Source organism: Corvus kubaryi, unplaced genomic scaffold (genome assembly GCF_017639235.1).
Source record: "Corvus kubaryi isolate FWS band 111438036 unplaced genomic scaffold, C.kubaryi_AGA036_p1.0 127, whole genome shotgun sequence".
Classification (NCBI taxonomy): domain Eukaryota; kingdom Metazoa; phylum Chordata; class Aves; order Passeriformes; family Corvidae; genus Corvus; species Corvus kubaryi.
The window spans coordinates 792,257-808,666 of NW_024580662.1; the positions used below are offsets into that span (position 1 = coordinate 792,257).

A 16,410-nucleotide genomic window follows, 5' to 3' on the forward strand; every position below is an offset into this window, starting at 1 on the left:
CCCAGCTCCGTTCCCTTCCCTGGACACGCTCCAGCCCCTCCAGGTCTGTCCTGCACTGAGGGACACAGGGACACTGCTCTCCACCCCGCAGGGCTCCGTGTGCCGCAGCTGCCCCTCCGTGGCTGCTCCATTTTCCAGCTTTGTTTCCCGAGTATCTCGAGTTGTTCCTTGGGGACTGTCAGAATGTCTCCAGTTGACTTCCTCCCACTTCAGCCCAACCCTGTCCTTCCAGTCATTCTGTCCCTTTGGGATGTGTTTCCCAGCCCCAGTGCCATCAGGGGTGTCCTTTCTTGGTGCACATCCTGGAAGTGCAGGATCCCAAACCAGGGATTTACTGGAAGTTACCTCATGTCTCAAATTTGCCTTCTCTGTTCCTATAACCCTGAATTCATCTGCTCTTTTAGCTCACTTTTAAAAGTTCCTTTGGAATTTGCATGGATTTAGAAGCAGCCATGACCAGTGGCTCCCAGGGCTGCCTGTTGGGTTGGGTCTCTCCACTGATGCCATGAGGAATCTTGGATTGATCACATTCTGCATTTCATCTCCGTTTCTCCAGTGCGTCCATCCTATTTGGAGTTTAAACCCTGTCTTTTGGTGTGTTTTAAACTCGGTCTGTGACTCTGTAGCCTGAATTTCAGCTTTTTGAGGTTGTTCAGGTGTTTGGGTGTTGGGAACATCCCGTTTGTGCCAGGAAGTGCCTGAGTGCAGTCCAGAGCGAGTGCAGCCTTTGCTGCTCAGGATTATTGACCAGGAGCAGCATCATTCTGTAATCTCAGCAATAAAACCTTCAATGGCCGGGCTGGGAATGCTGCAGTGATGGGAATGGAGATGCTTTGGGCTTTCCCACTGCCCAGTTTTGTATCCTGCTTATTTTCATAGAATCATGGAATGGTTTGGGTGGGAAGGGACCTTAAAGCTCATCCCATCCCACCCCTGCCATGAAGAGGGACACCTCCCACTGTCCCAGGCTGCTCCAAGCCCCAATGTCCAGCCTGGCCTTGGATACTGCCAGGGATCCAGGGGCAGCCACAGCTGCTCTCGGCCTCCCCACCCTCACAGTATCTTCCCAATATCCCATCCAGCCCTGCCCTCTGGCACTGGGAAGCCATTCCCTGTGTCCTGTCCGTCCATGCCTTGTCCCAAGTCCCTCTCCAGCTCTCCTGGAACCCCTCTGGGCACTGGAAGGGGCTCTGAGGTCTCCTTGGAGCCTTCTCCTCTCCAGGTAAACCCCCCTAGGAGCGGTGGCCTTTGAGCTCTGGGTTTGCTCTGTGGAGCCCCATCACCAGGTGGGCCCCCCCCACCTGCTCCCACTGAATGTGACTTCAGGAAATGTCCCAGCTTGTCACGAGCAGCCAATTTTCCCTATTTTTAGGCTTCCATTTGCCTGAGCAGCTTTCCCTTTGCATTAGCAGGGAGAGGCAACAGCCCTGCCAGGTCGGTGGTAATTGCTGAGCGATCACCCGGATTTGGAATGATTTATGAATGATTATTTTCCCTACTATTTCGATGATTAATTCTCAGTGTAATTCTTTCTAACCACCAAAATTCCGCCTGTTCCTGCATCTGCAGCTGCTATAAACCTCATCCATCTCCCTGGCAGCCGGGCCAGGCTATTAAATATAGATCCCTGCTCCATTTAATATTCATAGCGATTAAAAGTGATGAAAGCAGTTGTGTCTGCCAGAGCCAGGGTGGAAATTACTCTGCTTCAGGAATGATGGGTGAGCTCTGTATCCCAGAGATCCGGATAATTCCTCACAGGAAGGGCTGGGGATTCTGGATCATACCCTTGCTTGGTGTTGGGATAAATAGGGAATCTGGAAAGGAGGTGGGATTGATTTCTGTGCATTTACTGTGAGGAGAAAGAGCTTGGAGTTTGGGCTGGGATGGCTGCAGGATTTGCTGCTGGCTGATCCTCATGGACATCCTCCACTCTGTCTGTGGGAGGAAAAAAGGCTTGTCCCCAATCTGTGGGATGTTTTTCATACTTTTAAATCCAAAAACTCCCAGACAAGTGTGGGAAAAGGCAGGAGAAAGTGTACGAGCGGTGGAACTGGGAATGGAGGCTCAATCCATGCTGTGCTGGCGGTTGGACCACCCGGGCACCTGAAGGCAGCTTGTTCCATGGATTGGGAACACCCAGCTGGGGACTTGGATGCTTCCAAGCTCAGCTCCCCCTGGCAGATGTGCAGGTCCTGCTGCCAGTAGGGAAATCAGCTGCTGAGAGACCCATTGTCACTGCTGCAATCTCTGGTGGCTTTGGGGGACCCCAGGAATGCTGCTTGAATGAAAGTCATCCACATTCCTTCTATCCCGTCAGAGCTTTCCCTGTGGACAGCACTCAGGGATCTCTGCTCTGGCTCGACTTCACTCCTGCAGTATTGATCTGCAATTCCAACCCCCCATGAGCTCATTCCAGCTGCCTCCAGCAGAAAGCTGGGTTTAATTTCCAGCACAGGACCTGCCCTGCCTTTGGGAGGCTCCAGAGGCTCCGATGGACTGGTAGGAAAGCAGCTCAGGCTTGCAGGAGGACTGGGGAGAGATTCAAGATGATGTAGGAAGGATGAGGACTTGCTGAAAATGAGGATACTTGGGAAGGGAAAGTTTTCCACTCACAGGGAGGAGGAGGAAGGTGAGGGATGGAGGATGAGGAGAGCTGTGCTGGACTTGGAGAGGAAGATAATTCGGGATGAACTGCCTGCCCCAGCCATGGTGTGGGGCTGGGGAGCTGTGGTGCTTTGGGCCGGAGACCCTGCATGCAGTTTGGGAATTTTGGAATAAAAGGTCTAATGCTGAACCCTTCAATCCCTTTGCCTCCTCCTGGTTTGTCCCTGAAAAGGCCCTTCCCAGCTCTGCTCACCCAGAGGCAGCACTGAAACAGCCCAGCCATGAGCAGCAGCTCCCTGGGATTGCTCCCTGATGGTTTTGGGGTGGGAGCTCAGCGTGGCAGCGCCTCCCGTGGGATCCAGGTCCCTGGGATCCCCATGGACTGCAGTGCAAAGCCTGGGCATGTCCCCAATGTGGGGACGCTCCTCTGTTGTGCCTCCAGCCAGCAGCTTTCCCACCAGCTCCGGGGAAATTGCAGGCAATGGGAAACATTTCTCTGAGGGAGGATTTCAGGATGGAAAAAGGGGGTGGAAAGGGAGCTCTGCCTGCGTGGCTGCAGCGGGACGCTGCTCCAGGCACTGAGGTTTGTGTTCTCTGGGGCTGAGGAACAAGTCAGAGGAGGCTTATGGCTGATGGCTGCCGATCCATTTTCCATAGATTAAATTGCATCACAGCTCCAAAAATAATCTGCCCAGCTTACGGTGAGGCTGCCTGTTCCTATAGCAACACTGCGTGCCCCTGCCCTACGAACCAAACCCAGCCCGGATCCCGGAGCCGGTCCCGAGCCCAAACAGAGCACGAGGGGCTTGGCTTGGGGAGCGCTTGGGGAGCACTTGGGTTTGGGGTCAGAGGTGTAAAATATGAGCCTGGAATGTTCCTGGAGAGGGCATTTATGAGAAGCTGCTGTGGTTTGTGTCTCTGGGATTTGAGCCCGTGCTTGCAGATGTTCCCCGAGTGCATCGTGAGGAGAGCGGGAAGCAGCAGCTGCATTTGTGGAGCCTTCCCGGAGTGAGGGGGGAAGGAGGAGGGAAAGGAGGAGGAGGAGGGTGTTATGTGGGTTACTGCAGTGCCTGGGGCCGGCCCTGCTCTGCCACTCTTGTGTCGTGGCACAGGGAAGAGGGATGGGTTTGGAGTTGGGTGGCAATGGCCGCTCATGCTCTGCTCAGCCCAAATCCACCCAGGGTCCCAGAGATGTTGGCACCAAGCCCTGCACAGGGCCGGGGCAAAGCTTGGTTGCAGGACGGAGAGGGGGATGAATTCAAATCATGGATAGTCCCTCTGTGCCGCTGGTGAGCACAGGGAAATCTCCAGAGCACCCTGGGAATGCAGGAAGCCTTAGGAGGATGCTGTGGAGGCTGGGCTGCCTCATCCATGGCACAGGAGCTGGAGGAACCTGGCAATTTGTTGTCAAATTTTTCCTGCCAGCCTTTCATGTTTGTTTTCTTGAGGAGCTTTTGTTCCCTGGGGACGAGTGACAGGAATTCCTGCTGAATGTCTGTCTTTCATTCCGAGCACGGCTTGTGCCGAGGAGGAGCAGGGTGAGCTGGGGTGAAGCCCCTGAGCCAGGGATGTGCTGCTTCCCGAGGGCATCCAGGGCCACCTGCATCCCAGCACGGGACTGGGAGCCCCCCTGCCATCCCCTGAGGGTTTGCTGCTTTAGGATCTTAATTCCCTGGGAGCAGATGGCAGAGCTGGAGCACCAGGAGGGATGAGGGTTGGGTGGGAGCCGCTGTTGTCCTGCATGGAAAGAGGGGATCTATCACTGAGCCCTTCCCTCTGCAGGGACAGGGTGTGCTGGGGGCTGGAAACCATGGATTAAAGCACTCTTCGTGTCCTTGGAGGATGTTCCCTGTGTGGAGGAGCAGGGAGGCCAGGCCTTCCTGGCTCCTGCAGGGCCTCCAGGCTGTTTGCTGGTCCCAGACATGGTCCTGATCCACTTTGGGCCTGCCCAGCTGGGGGATGTTGGTTTGAGCTTTAATGGGATTTAGGAGCTGCTGGGAGCTGAGGGTCCAAAAGGGGACCAGACTGGGGGAAAGGAGCGAGGGCAGCATCCGGAGACAGGGAGCACAGAGCATCGGAATAGAATCCCAGAATCATTAAGGTTGGAAAAGTTCTCTGAGGTCATCGAGTCCAACCATTCCCCAGCATTGCCAGGGCCACCACTGACCCCTGTCCCCCAGTGCCACATCCACGGGGCTGTTAAATCCCTCCAGGGATGGGGATCCACCACCTCCCTGGGCAGCTGTGCCAGGGCTGGACAGCCCTTTCCACGAAGAAATGTTCCCAATGTCCAACCAGACCCTCCCCAGCCCAGCCTGAGGCCGTTCCCTCTCCTCCTGTCCCTGTTCCCTGCGAGCAGAGCCCGACGCCCCCGGCTGCCCCCTCCTGTCAGGGACTTGTGCAGAGCCACAAGGTCCCCCCTGAGCCTCCTTTTTTCCAGGCTGAGCCCCTTTCCCAGCTCCCTCAGCCGCTCCTGGGGCTCCAGCCCCTTCCCAGCTCCGTTCCCTTCCCTGGACACGCTCCAGCCCCTGAGCATCCTCCCCCTCAGCCAGTCCTCACTTCCCTTGTTCTGGTTCCTTCTCATTCCCTGCATGTTTGGAACCCCCTTCAGAGCCATCACTAAAACTCCTTCTGGGCTGTGCTGGAAAATGTTTCAATTGGATTCTGCTGGGTGTCCCTCACCATCCCCCTGTCTGAGTTGTGTTTCCCCTCTCCCCCTCTTCCCTCTCCTAAATCCTGCCAAGCATTTACGAATCTGTGTTTTTGCAGCTTCCAAGACGTTCTGTGACCCGGAGTGAGTGCAATTAGGAACCTCCATTCAGTTCCTAATCCAGTGCTGTGACCTTGACGGTCCCATTGCACTTTGGCTTCTGCAAATCCCCCGTGGTCCATCCTCAAATGAGGAGCCCTGGATAGACTCTCTCTGTGGGTATTTCCTGACCTTCAGGGTGTTTTCCCAGCCTCAGCAAAGCCAAATCATTTTTCTCCCTGTCTGAGCTGATCCAAAAGCTGGAATAAGGGCAGGATCCCCAGTGCTGTGGTGTTTGGGTGGGCTCCAAGCAAAGACCTCCAGGCAGAGGCTTGCTGCTCTTCCACCTTTCTGGATGAGTGAATCCTTCATCCTCAGCAATAGGAGAAATATTTCTGCTGCTCTCTGCTGTAGCCCTTGATGATAATCTTCAGCTGTACCTGCAGGAATTGGTGTGTCATGTGCAAAGGTCAGTCAGGGGTTGGACTCGATGGCCTTGGAGGTCTTTTCCAGCCTAAATGATCCTGTGATTCAAAGCAGCTTCCCTGAGACCAGCCCTGATGGGGGAACGAGGGGATGCCAGACCCCAGACCCCCTGTCCTGTGCTGTGTCACAGCATTCCCGTGGCAGTTTGTCCTGGTGGCACCAAAAGCATCTGCAGAGCTGGTGGGAATGGCCTGGTGGGACCAAGGCTCCTCTGCTCGGATCTGGGGCTGCTGCTCCAAAGCTGGTGCAGATCTGAGTGGCTGCTGCTTGCTGGAGGAAACAGAAGGATTCCTGTTCCTGTGGGTTTGGGATTTGGTCAGCTTTCCCTGGAGCTCCCAGGAGAAAGATGGAAGCACCTTCAGAGCTGGTGTCAGTGCTCCACCTTGGGGGATGGCAGTGAGGAGGTTTGGGTGCTCTGCGTGATCACTTCTGCTTTAACCAACTCTGATTTATTTGACTGTAGCTGTGACATTGGATTTCCTTCTTCCCAGGCTTTGATTTGAGGCAATTGCAGCAAGTTACGTTGCTTGAGATATTTTTATATAGATCTAGTATTATATAATTAATTATATATATATAAAATATATTATTAATTGGCTCCTGCTCTAGTGGAAGGTGTCCCTGCCCATGGCAAGAGGATGGATTGAGGTGAGCTTTAATGCCTCTTCCAACCCAAACCATTCCATGATTCTATGATTCCAGTTGCCCAGGTAGGAGGAGGAAGGTGGGATCCTGCTGCCCACCCCACCAGCATTCCAACATCCCACAGCAGCAGCTTTGGGACAGCAGGAGCTGCTGAGGGATGCTCAGCTCAGCCAACTCAGCTGGAATGAGCAGCATCCCTGGGCTGACCCAGGTTCCTTCCCCCTTTTCCTGGGCTTTGAGGAGTTTATATAATTCTGCACAGCGATAAAAAATTGGGCCACGCTGTGTTCCTGCCTCAAGCTGAGCACTCGGGCAGGGATTGTTCCCACAGCCTCAATCAATGGGCAGGAAATAATGTCCTGGCAAAGTGCAGAGCCCGTCCCTCTCCGTGCTCTGCCATCCCTGTGTTGGCACTGCCCAGGCTCCCCAGGGAATGGGCACGGCCCCGAGGCTGCCAGAGCTCCAGGAGCGTTTGGACAGCGCTGCCAGGGATGGGGTGGGAATGTTGGGGTGTCTGGGTGATCTTTGTGGGTCCCTCCCAGCTCAGGACATTCTGTGATTGTTTGAAAAATCCCCAGGCCGTGATCCAGGATTGCACCTGGGCAAGGTGATCCAGGCTTTGCTCTGGAAATCCCAGAGCACTGAAAGCCCATGGGAACCAGGACTTAGGGGCAGGATTTTGTGTAAGGCAGGAGGGGGGAAAAATGAGAGAGAGGGGTTTGGGGGTTAAATGCTGCCTGGGGATGGGCAGAGGGAGGCTTCCTCTTGCTTGGCACAATTTTTGCACCACTTGTAAGCTGATTAAATTGTCTTCGTGAATTATTTTTGATGTCTGCAAACAGAAAATTGGGAAATTTGGATTGTCCCGTGGATTTTGCCATGTTCAGGCTCCTGTTGGCAATGACAGCAGGGTTGGCTTCTGCTCCTGGGAGCTTTATAAAACATGGGACTTTATTATAAGTTGGCTATTAAAGTCCTCGTTAGTGATCAGATCCCAGAGCTGTGGAGAAGGCACTCCTGCCTTCTGGAGTGCAGGCAGCTGGCACAGCCTGGAGAGGCTGCTGGAATGCTGGTGGGAGGAGCACAGATTCTCACCTGGAGAGAGAGATGGTGAAGGAAGCCAGAGACTGCCCTGGAAAGAGCAGCCTGGTGTCCCTCTCCCAGCGAGTGTCCGGGGTGTGGAATGCTCTGTCCTTGGAAGCACCGCCTCAGGACAATATCCAAAGCCCAGGGAACGTGGCCACACTGCTGGAGACCCTTTGCGTGCCCAGCATGGAAGGCAGTGTGGGAACACTTGAAACTTTTGTATCACGAAGTGGACTTTGAGGTGGTTTTGGTCATTTTCTGTACTGGTAGAAAAGTGGCTTTGATTTTCTTGCCAGGTCTTCTGGAGTTGGGCTGTGATGTGAGCCCGTGCCATCGCTGTGGTGCCTCTGTGCACCCTCCTGGGATGGAGCCCTTGGAATCCTGCCTGTTCCCAGTCTGCTTTCCCTACCAGCTGCTCTGGACACTCCCCTGGTGCTGTCCCCTGTCCAGGCTCAGCAGCTCCCCAGCCTGTCCGTGGGAGCTGCCCTGCTCCCAACACCTCAGCTGGCAGCTCACCTTGCTTGGGGAGCTCTCAGCTGGCTCCCCCGGCTGCTCTGACTGTCCTTTGTCCTTGGTGGCCGCTTCTTCTCCTGGCTCCAACAGCTGCTCCTCGTGTTTGTCAGAACTCTGAGCTGTGCATGCTCCAGGCTGGGTTGCAGAGGGACCAAATGGTGATGCTGGCAGATGCTGCTCTGGTGCTTCACGAGCCTCTTTGGGGTTTGCTCCGTGCCGCATTTCCCTCGGATTTTGTCCCGTTGTCCCTGGGCAGTGAGGTTGGTGCTGCTGTGGAGGATCAGCCCTGTCCCTGAGCTGTGCCCCCTGTCCCATCACATCCGTTCTGGGTAGGTTCACTACGAGTCCTGGTGTGACACTGAGCTGTGCTCTGCTCCTGCTCCCACTCCGGGTTGATGATCCTGTCACGTTTATCCAGATCCTTGCCTTTGGATCCTGGTAATCGAAGGGTTGCTCTTCCTCTGGTTTCCTTACTGTGGATTCAATCTGAGCAGTGCCTGAACACCTCTCTCAGTACCCACAGCATTTCCAGAGCTCCTATCAATGAGCCAGGAATAGCAGCCAAACACCCACCTGCCAGGGAATCACGGGTTTCCTTCTTTCCTCGCAGCCCTGAGAGGGAATGTGCTGCTCCCCCGTTACACCAGAGCCATCCCTGAGCTCCGTGCCTGGATTGTGTGGAGAATGTTCTCACTCCCCCGACTCCCCCAGACCTGGCACAGAAGCTGCAGGCAGGTTTTGCTGGTGCCCATCTCTCTGAAATCCAGAAATAGGTGATTGATGGAGGGGAGATAAAGGAGCAGCTCCCTGCTCCGCTGCCTCGGAGGGTTTTGGGAGCACCTGCAAAAACCTTGGCTGAACTTTTGAGCCCCTGCCCAGGACCTGCTTCTCTCTCTTTGTATTTGCTTTGGGTGCTGCCATCTCTTGGGACCAATCATCTCCTTCCTGGGGGAGCAGTGGGGTGATCAGAAATGCTGTGTTACCCTCGCTGCGTGGATTTGGGTTCATTTCCTGGTTTTAAGTGTTCTGGAGTTGCAGCAATTTTTGCTGTAGCTGATTGTGGAGTTTTCTGCCCTCTGAAGACATGGTGCTGGTTTTGGGTAGCAGTGTTACTTTCCTCCGTGTCTCTGTGACCTCTCCCTCGGGTGACACAGTTTACCCTGTCCTGAGCAGAGCTGGCAGAACCCCCAGTGCAGAGGGGATCGACCCCGGTGAGCCTGGGAAGGGCAGGTTTGGTGTGTGGCACCCCCTGTGCCACCCCTCCACCCAGCCCTGAACCAGCTCTCAGTCACAGCCACCGGAGCAGCCACTCAGGGCTCTGGGTGCCACCCCCACCACGCTGTGCTCGGAGGGGGGGGCGGTGGGTGGCCGCGACCCCCAGCCCGGCGCTGGGAGGAGGCGGGAGGTCCCTGGTCCCTGCCCGTGGCGCTGCTGGGCCGGGGGTAACCATGGAAACGCTCTTCTCTCCATCCCTCCCTTCGCAGATGACTCAGGTGACGAGGAGCCCGCCTCGCAGTCAGACAAGAGTGAGCTGCACGGCCCCCTGAAGACCCTGTCGAGTAAGCTGGAGGACCTGAGCACCTGCAATGAGCTGATCGCCAAGCACGGCGCGGCCCTGCAGCGCTCGCTCAGCGAGCTGGAGAACCTGCGCCTGCCGGCCGACAGCGGAGAGAAGATCAAGGCGGTGAACGAGCGCGCCACGCTCTTCCGCATCACCTCCAATGCTATGATCAACGTGAGTGCTGCTTCTCCTCCCCCTCCTCCTCCTCCTCCTCTTCCTCCTCCATCCTCCTGCCCTCCCTGTTCGCTCCCCGTTCCTTGGCGGGTGCCACGGCGAGGGGATGGGAAGTTGGGAAGATGCAGCTGGGAAGAGGGCATGGATGTGGACCTCATCAGGACACAGGTCTGCTACATCCTTCCAGCCTGCTCCGTGTAATGGGTCGTTTCTGGAAAGCTGGGAAATGTGGATGGTGGGAATGCTGAGGGGCTTTCTGCTGCTCCATGGGGGGAATTCTGACTGGCACAGCACTTTAGAGCCCGCTGCCCGCTGCAGGTTGAGACCCACATTCCACATCCCTCACATCCTCAGTGCTTCCATGAAGCTGCTCGTGTTCCACACGGCTGTGGGATTTAACCCCCTCAGGGTCTTGTGCTTGCTCTGCTCTCCCAGCCAGGTTGTTGGAGGTCGGGAAGTGGTGCCGGCACCGCCGCTGCTCCTGCCTTGTGCAGTCTCATGCTGCTTTCTGGTTGTTTTTTGGAGACAGCTCGTGTTTGGAGTGTGGCTCTGCCTCTTTCACAGCGAGGCAGCTCTTCCTGGGGAGCCTGCTTTACCCCAGGGAGCTCTGAGAGAGAGCAAAACTGTGTAAAATATTTAAATGAAATTAAAAAAAACCAATCCCAAAGCTTTCACAGGGCTGGAATAATGTATGAAGGCAGAGCTCAGGGAATTGTGAATGGAGCAGTGCTGTCCCAGCCCTGAGCAGAAGGAGGTTGGGTGGTGTTTGATGTGGGCTTTAAAAAATAACAATAATTCCCAGCAGGAGCCGGAGGGCACTCTGAGCCCCACGGTCGCAGCATCCTCCCCATTCCCACTCCTTGGATTCTGTAGGGGGGAAAGGGCTTTCTGAGTCTCTCTTTTGTGTTTCAGAGCAATTTGGGGATGCTTGTGCAGTGTTCTCCCCACGGAGAGTTTGTCCCAAGTTTTGAGAATGGGGTTGGCAGCGTGGTGGGAGGTGCCAGCTGACCCTTGATGCTGCCCAGGTTTGCTGTCAGGAGGCAGAACGGCAGTGGGATGTGGGCAGGGAATTGCTGGGGAGAGGATTCTCCAGCAGCCTTTGGGAAGGGATGAGCAGAGCACTATTTGCTGTGTCCAGCCCAGACAGGAGGAGGAGGAGGAGGAAGAGGAGGAGGAGGTTGTGGTTGTTGGACGTGATAAAAGCTTGAGCAAGGCTGTCTGGAGGGTGGGGAAATTCCACAAAAACTGTTGTGCCGGGATAAAACAGCAGGAACATGGCTTGTCCAAAATTCCAAGCAGGTAAGAGGGGCCAGGGGGGTGGCAGGGCAGGTTCTCACGTGGGTGCTGGGGATCTGTTTCTAACAGCAGCCTTTGGTACTTCGGCTCCGGATGGGCATCCTGAGGAGATGCCCGAGGGAAAGGCTGTGCCCTGGAAGGAGCAGGATGGGAGATGCCCAGGGGAAAAGCTGTGCCCTGGAAGGAGCAGGACTGGAAGGGGCAGGATGGGAGATGCCCAGGGGAAAAGCTGTGCCCTGGAAGGAGCAGGACTGGAAGGAGCAGGATGGCAGCAGTGTGGCAGCTCCCGGGAGAAGGTTGTGGCTCTCCCAGCTCACCGCTGAGCCCGTTGTTTCGGGAGGAGGTGACAGAGCTGTGGGCAGGGGGACACTTTGAGGGGCTGGGTTAGAAAGGCAGGAGAAGGACAAGCAGTGAGGGGGAGACCAGGAAGGAGGGGACCAGCCCGACCCCATGTCATGGGGACTGGTGGCTCCCAGCCACACTGTCACCTTTTCCAGCATGGATCCCTTTCTGTGTCTTGATTTCTCCTTTTAGATGGGGTGATGCCTTCTGGAGCTGCCAGCAGCCTCTCGTGGGGGGGTGGGGGGAGCTCTGTGCAGTGCAAAGATCCCAAAATCTTGTGTTGAACACTAAACATCACTCCAGGGAAGCACGTGGAGCTTCCTGGTGAAAATAAACCTTGCTCGTGCCCACCTCCATCCCTGAGCACATCTCCTGTGGGAGCACAAGCTGCTTTTGCCAGGCCAGTTTCCTTGCAGGAGAAATTCAACTCTCCTTGCTGGCCAGACTTTTCCCGGACAGATCCCAGCTGGCAGCGCTGGGCTGGTGCTGGCACATGGTTGCTCCGTGTCCAGGCTCTGCCCTGGCTGCAGCACCAAACGTCACAGATCCACTCCATGGAAGTGGATATGGATCCGTGAGGTTTGGTACTGTGGCTGTGAGCAGAGGGGGTTGGGTGCTCCAGGGAAGGAATGGGTGCTCCTGGAAAGAAGGGCTGGGAGCTCTGAGGAAGGGATGGATGCTCCAGTGAAGGAATGGGTGCTCCAGGGAAGGGAAGGGTGCTCCTGGGAAGGAATGGGTTCTCCTGGGAAGAAGAGAAGGGTGCTGCAGGGAAGGGAAGGGTGCTCCTGGGAAGGAACAGGTGCTCCAGGGAAGAAGGGCTGGGAGCGCTGGGGAAGGGATGGATGCTCCAGTGAAGGAGTGGGTGCTCCAGGGAAGGGAAGGGTGCTCCTGGGAAGGGAAAGGTGCTCCTGGGAAGAAGGGCTGGGAGCTGTGGGGAAGGGATGGATGCTCCAGTGAAGGAGTGGGTGCTCCAGGGAAGGGAAGGGTGCTCCTGGGAAGAAGGGCTGGGAGCTGTGGGGCTGGCACGTGCAGTGGCCTCTGATCCGATTATGTAAATGGCCCCGGAGCCGCGGGGAGCGCAGCAAGCACAGGAAATAAACAAATAGAGATGGAAATGCAAGAGCTTTGCTGCGAAGGTGACCTTCCCTCTGTGCTCTGGGTGCTGCCACGGCCAGCACAGGGTGCTTCCCTCCAGAGGCTGGGAGCATCACCTGGGCAGATGGTGCTGGGAGTGATGGGGAAAGGCGTGGGCAGAGGCAGAGCGGGACGTGCTGGGCTGTTGTGCTCCAGGTGAGGATTTCAGACGTGCAGGGACTGGCTGGTGCAGGGCTTAAATTGAAGCCCAGAGCTCTGTGAGCTTCCTGTTGGCTCTGCTCCCTGTTGGAATGTCACCAGACAGAGTCCAGGCTCGCCGGGATGGAGGAGCCCCGTGTCAGCAGGGCTGGGCAGCAGACACACAAAGCCAATCTGCCACGGGGGAGGAGTGGGAGGTGTGTAAAAATAAGAAGCAACAAATCACCGGGATAATGAGAGGCCCAGAGGATCCGGAGCAGTGGCTGAGTTGTGTAGACTCATCCAAGGAGTGGAGAAAGCTCCGTCTCATTGTTCAGCAGGAGACAGCAGGCAGGAGGGATGTGTGGATGTGCTGAGGAAGCCGGTTTGGGCGTCGGGAAGAGCTCACAGGGCTGTGGGTGGTGATGGAAATAGGTTTTTAATGGGAATGGGGATGCTACCGTGGAGCTTTGTGCTTCCTCGAGGAACGGGAGCGTGGGGAGCAGCAGGGCTTGGGCTTGCCTGTGTCATTCCTGGGTTAGTTTGTGTTTTTCCTTGAGGTTTTGGAGGAGCAGGGGTGCAGGAAGGCTCTGCCAGGCCAGGGCAGCCCAGACAAGGAAGGATGAGAGGAGCAGGGGTGCAGTGCTGGGTGGGAGATGCTGCTCCATCAGGATTTGGTGAGAAGGGACCACCTGGAGCAGGCGGTCCCAGAAACAAAGGACTCAGCTGCCCCTGAGAGGCACTGGTGGCCACCCCAGCCTGTCCTGCAGATGCCAGCACTTGATTTGAGGCAGGCTGATTTCCCACCCAGCTTTTCCTTTCCCATGGGAATGAACCCTCCTGGAGCAGCAGCACCTGAGACATCAGCACAGAGCACCCTCCATCCTTCAGATCTTCCAAGGGTGTGAAACACAGAGCTGGAGCCAGAGTGAGGTGGACAACAGCATGTGCTGCCTCTCCTCCAGGAAAGGGCCCACGGGCTGTCGGTTTAAGCCTCTCCAGGACACCCAGCAGCATCCCAGAGGCTGCGTCCCCCAGTCCCAGCAGGATTTCTCCCTGTGGATCCCTCCAGGGCTGTGCTCCAGCTCAGCAGCAGTTTTGGGGTGGCCCTGTGCTACGTGCCAGTGGCTCAAGGAACCACTGGCCTCTCCCTGCAGCCGCACTGGGCTCCTGGCGACTCTGAGTGGCATCTGCCTGGTGGAGTAGGTTTAAGTGGAGCCTCTGGGTGCCTGTGCTGGAATGAGCTGTCTGGGCACAAGATGTGCTTCCCCGGGGCTGCTCCTCTGCCTCCAGCTCCCCTCTGGAGCCCTGAGCCTCCTTCTGCTCCCTGGGAATGCTGCTGTGGTTGATCCATAGTCCCAAAACTGTTTCCATATTAACTCAGATGATGCTGAGCAGCCTCAGGTTGCCCAGCGCAGTGTCCAGCCCGGTGTGTGAGTTCTGGGTTTATCTAGTGGTGGATGATGGATACACCCCATGTGTGTGTGTCTGCTTGGAACACTGCTTAAAGCTGGGATGCAACAGAGCCCCTGCCATCACCTCCCTGGGGTGACCGTGGGGCCGGGGTGATGCTGTTGGTCCATACCTTGGGCACGTCCCTGCGCTGAACTGGTTCCCAGTATAGACAGACATACGGTCTGTCCCTCAGGGTCCCGAAACCCATCATGGCACAGGCAGGATGAGGGACCTGGCATCCTCCATCTGGGCAGCAGGGAGGGACCAGCAGCCTGCTGGGCTACTCCCAGTTCACCCCAGTACAGCCAGTGGGCTGGAGGAGCTCTCCCTGTGCATCCAGGGGTTAATTCCAGCACTGCAACGAGGAAACTCCGTCTTTAACTCCCGGATTTGCTTCCTTAGGGCAGGGATTCCCTCCGTGACCCCAGGCAGCTGCTCTGCTGCCCAAAACCCCAGCCAAACCCCACAGGGGGCCAGGGCTTGCCCCCGTGCCCGTGGGAGGGTGATGGCGCAGGAGCTCTCGCTGGCATGTGGCACAGGCTGTGTTAATTATCCGTGCTGCGCTAACGACGCGCACTAATCAGCGCCTTGCAAACCATGTCACCGACCCAGAAAAGCCCCGGCAGTGGGATTAAATCCCTAGCCCAGCCCTAATCCCCCTCGGATGAGAGGGCTGCAACGAGGGCTCCGGGTGCCCTGCGTGTTCCTGCTGTGGATGCGCCGCGCTGACGAGGAAATAACTGGTGGGTGCTTTGCTCTTACTGGGGGAAGGGTGGGAGGCTGACAGTGGCACCCTGGGGTCTGTCCCTGCCTGAGTGGGGCTGGGGGAACAGAAATGGGGAGATGTGGAAGTGATGTAAAGATGAGATGAGGAGCCCGGGCCCTGCTCTCGGAGCTGCTGTGCCTTTCTCGGAGCATCCTGTGATGTTTTTAAAACATAGAGGTGTGAGGGTATCTCTGATCAGATCTGTTCAGACAGGCAGTGCCTTCCTCCCACTCCATCCTCATCATCATTCCCTGAGTGCTTCCAACTGGGTTTTATCAGGTGTGTGGGTGCTCATCCCTCGTGTGTGGCCGTGGGGCCTCCATGCTGGCCAGGGCTTTCAGTGGGTGCTCCTGCTCACCCTGCCTTGGGGGTCTTCACCTTTCCTTCTCCTCTTCTGTCTCCTCCTCCTCCTCCTCGTGTCCACCCTCCACCAGGAAGCTTCAGGCTGTCCCTGGGCTCCCCTCAGAACCTCGTGCGAGAAGAGGGAGGATGAATCTGTCCCCAGCACCCGAGGGTGCTTCTTGCAGCTCTTCCCTCCTGGATTTCTTTGGCTGAGAGGGATGATTACTTCTCTGCTGGGGAGAGTTGGGAGTGTTTGTGCTGTGCTGCTGGGTCAGCAGGGCTGTGTTGGTGGGCTCAGCACGGCCCTGCACTGTCAGCAGTGCCTGGGGTTGAGCAGCAGCTCTGCTGAGCCGGGAGCCAGCCCAGGCAGGCATCACCTCTGCCATTAACCTGTGCCCAGGGATCCTCCTGGGATCCTCCTCCCTGCCTGGAGGCTCGGGCAGGATGGAGCCGTGGGGAGGGCAAATATCAAAGCATTGCTGGGTGAATCCCTTTGGGCTCACAAGGGTTGTGTTTGCCTCTTCCCTGGGCTGCTGCCCCGAGATGCTTCACTGGGGCTCCTTCCTCCAGCTTTTGTCGAAGAAAAAAAGCACTGGACTGGCAGCTCTGCTCTCCCGTGGATTTACCCAGGAAGAAGTTGTGGCACTGGGAGATGAGGGGATTGTCGGGGGCTGCTGCTGCTCCTGCAGCCCCTCTCGTACCGTGGGGAGGCTTGCACGAGGCTGAATCCGAGGGACGATCCGAGGCAGCTTCCTGCACGTCCCGGGGTTCGGAGCTGCCCGCGGGCAGTGCCAGCTGCTCCTGCTGCCGAGCGCTCGGACAGATGCTCCTCCAGCCTGGAATCTGCTCCATCAGGGCATGAGGAAAGCGGCCAGTGAGAGCCTCAGGAAATCTGTCATCCTGGGAGCCATCAGCAGGACAGCTCTCCGGGCACACCAGCGCCGGGGTCGGGGCTCCAGGGGCCTGGAAGTGGAGACTGGCTGCTCTTGTGATGGTGTCCACCTGGGAGGGTCCCCCACTGCTGGGGTGGGTCTGGGGGCTCGGGCAAGCGAAGGACAATGAAGGATGTGCAGCAGCCACCTGGAGGTACCTCCCTGCAGGGAAAGAGCCAGTGCC

At 56.8% G+C, this 16,410-nt stretch overlaps 1 protein-coding gene across 1 annotated transcript in view; it reads left to right on the top strand.

Moving 5' to 3' along the window:
- The window catches only part of OSBP2 (oxysterol binding protein 2), a 49,954-nt gene that overhangs the window by 10,848 nt on the left and 22,696 nt on the right, over positions 1 to 16,410 (top strand). The window contains 1 exon segment of the mRNA XM_042023810.1: positions 9,571 to 9,821. Within this exon segment, the coding sequence (XP_041879744.1) occupies positions 9,571 to 9,821 (251 nt within the window).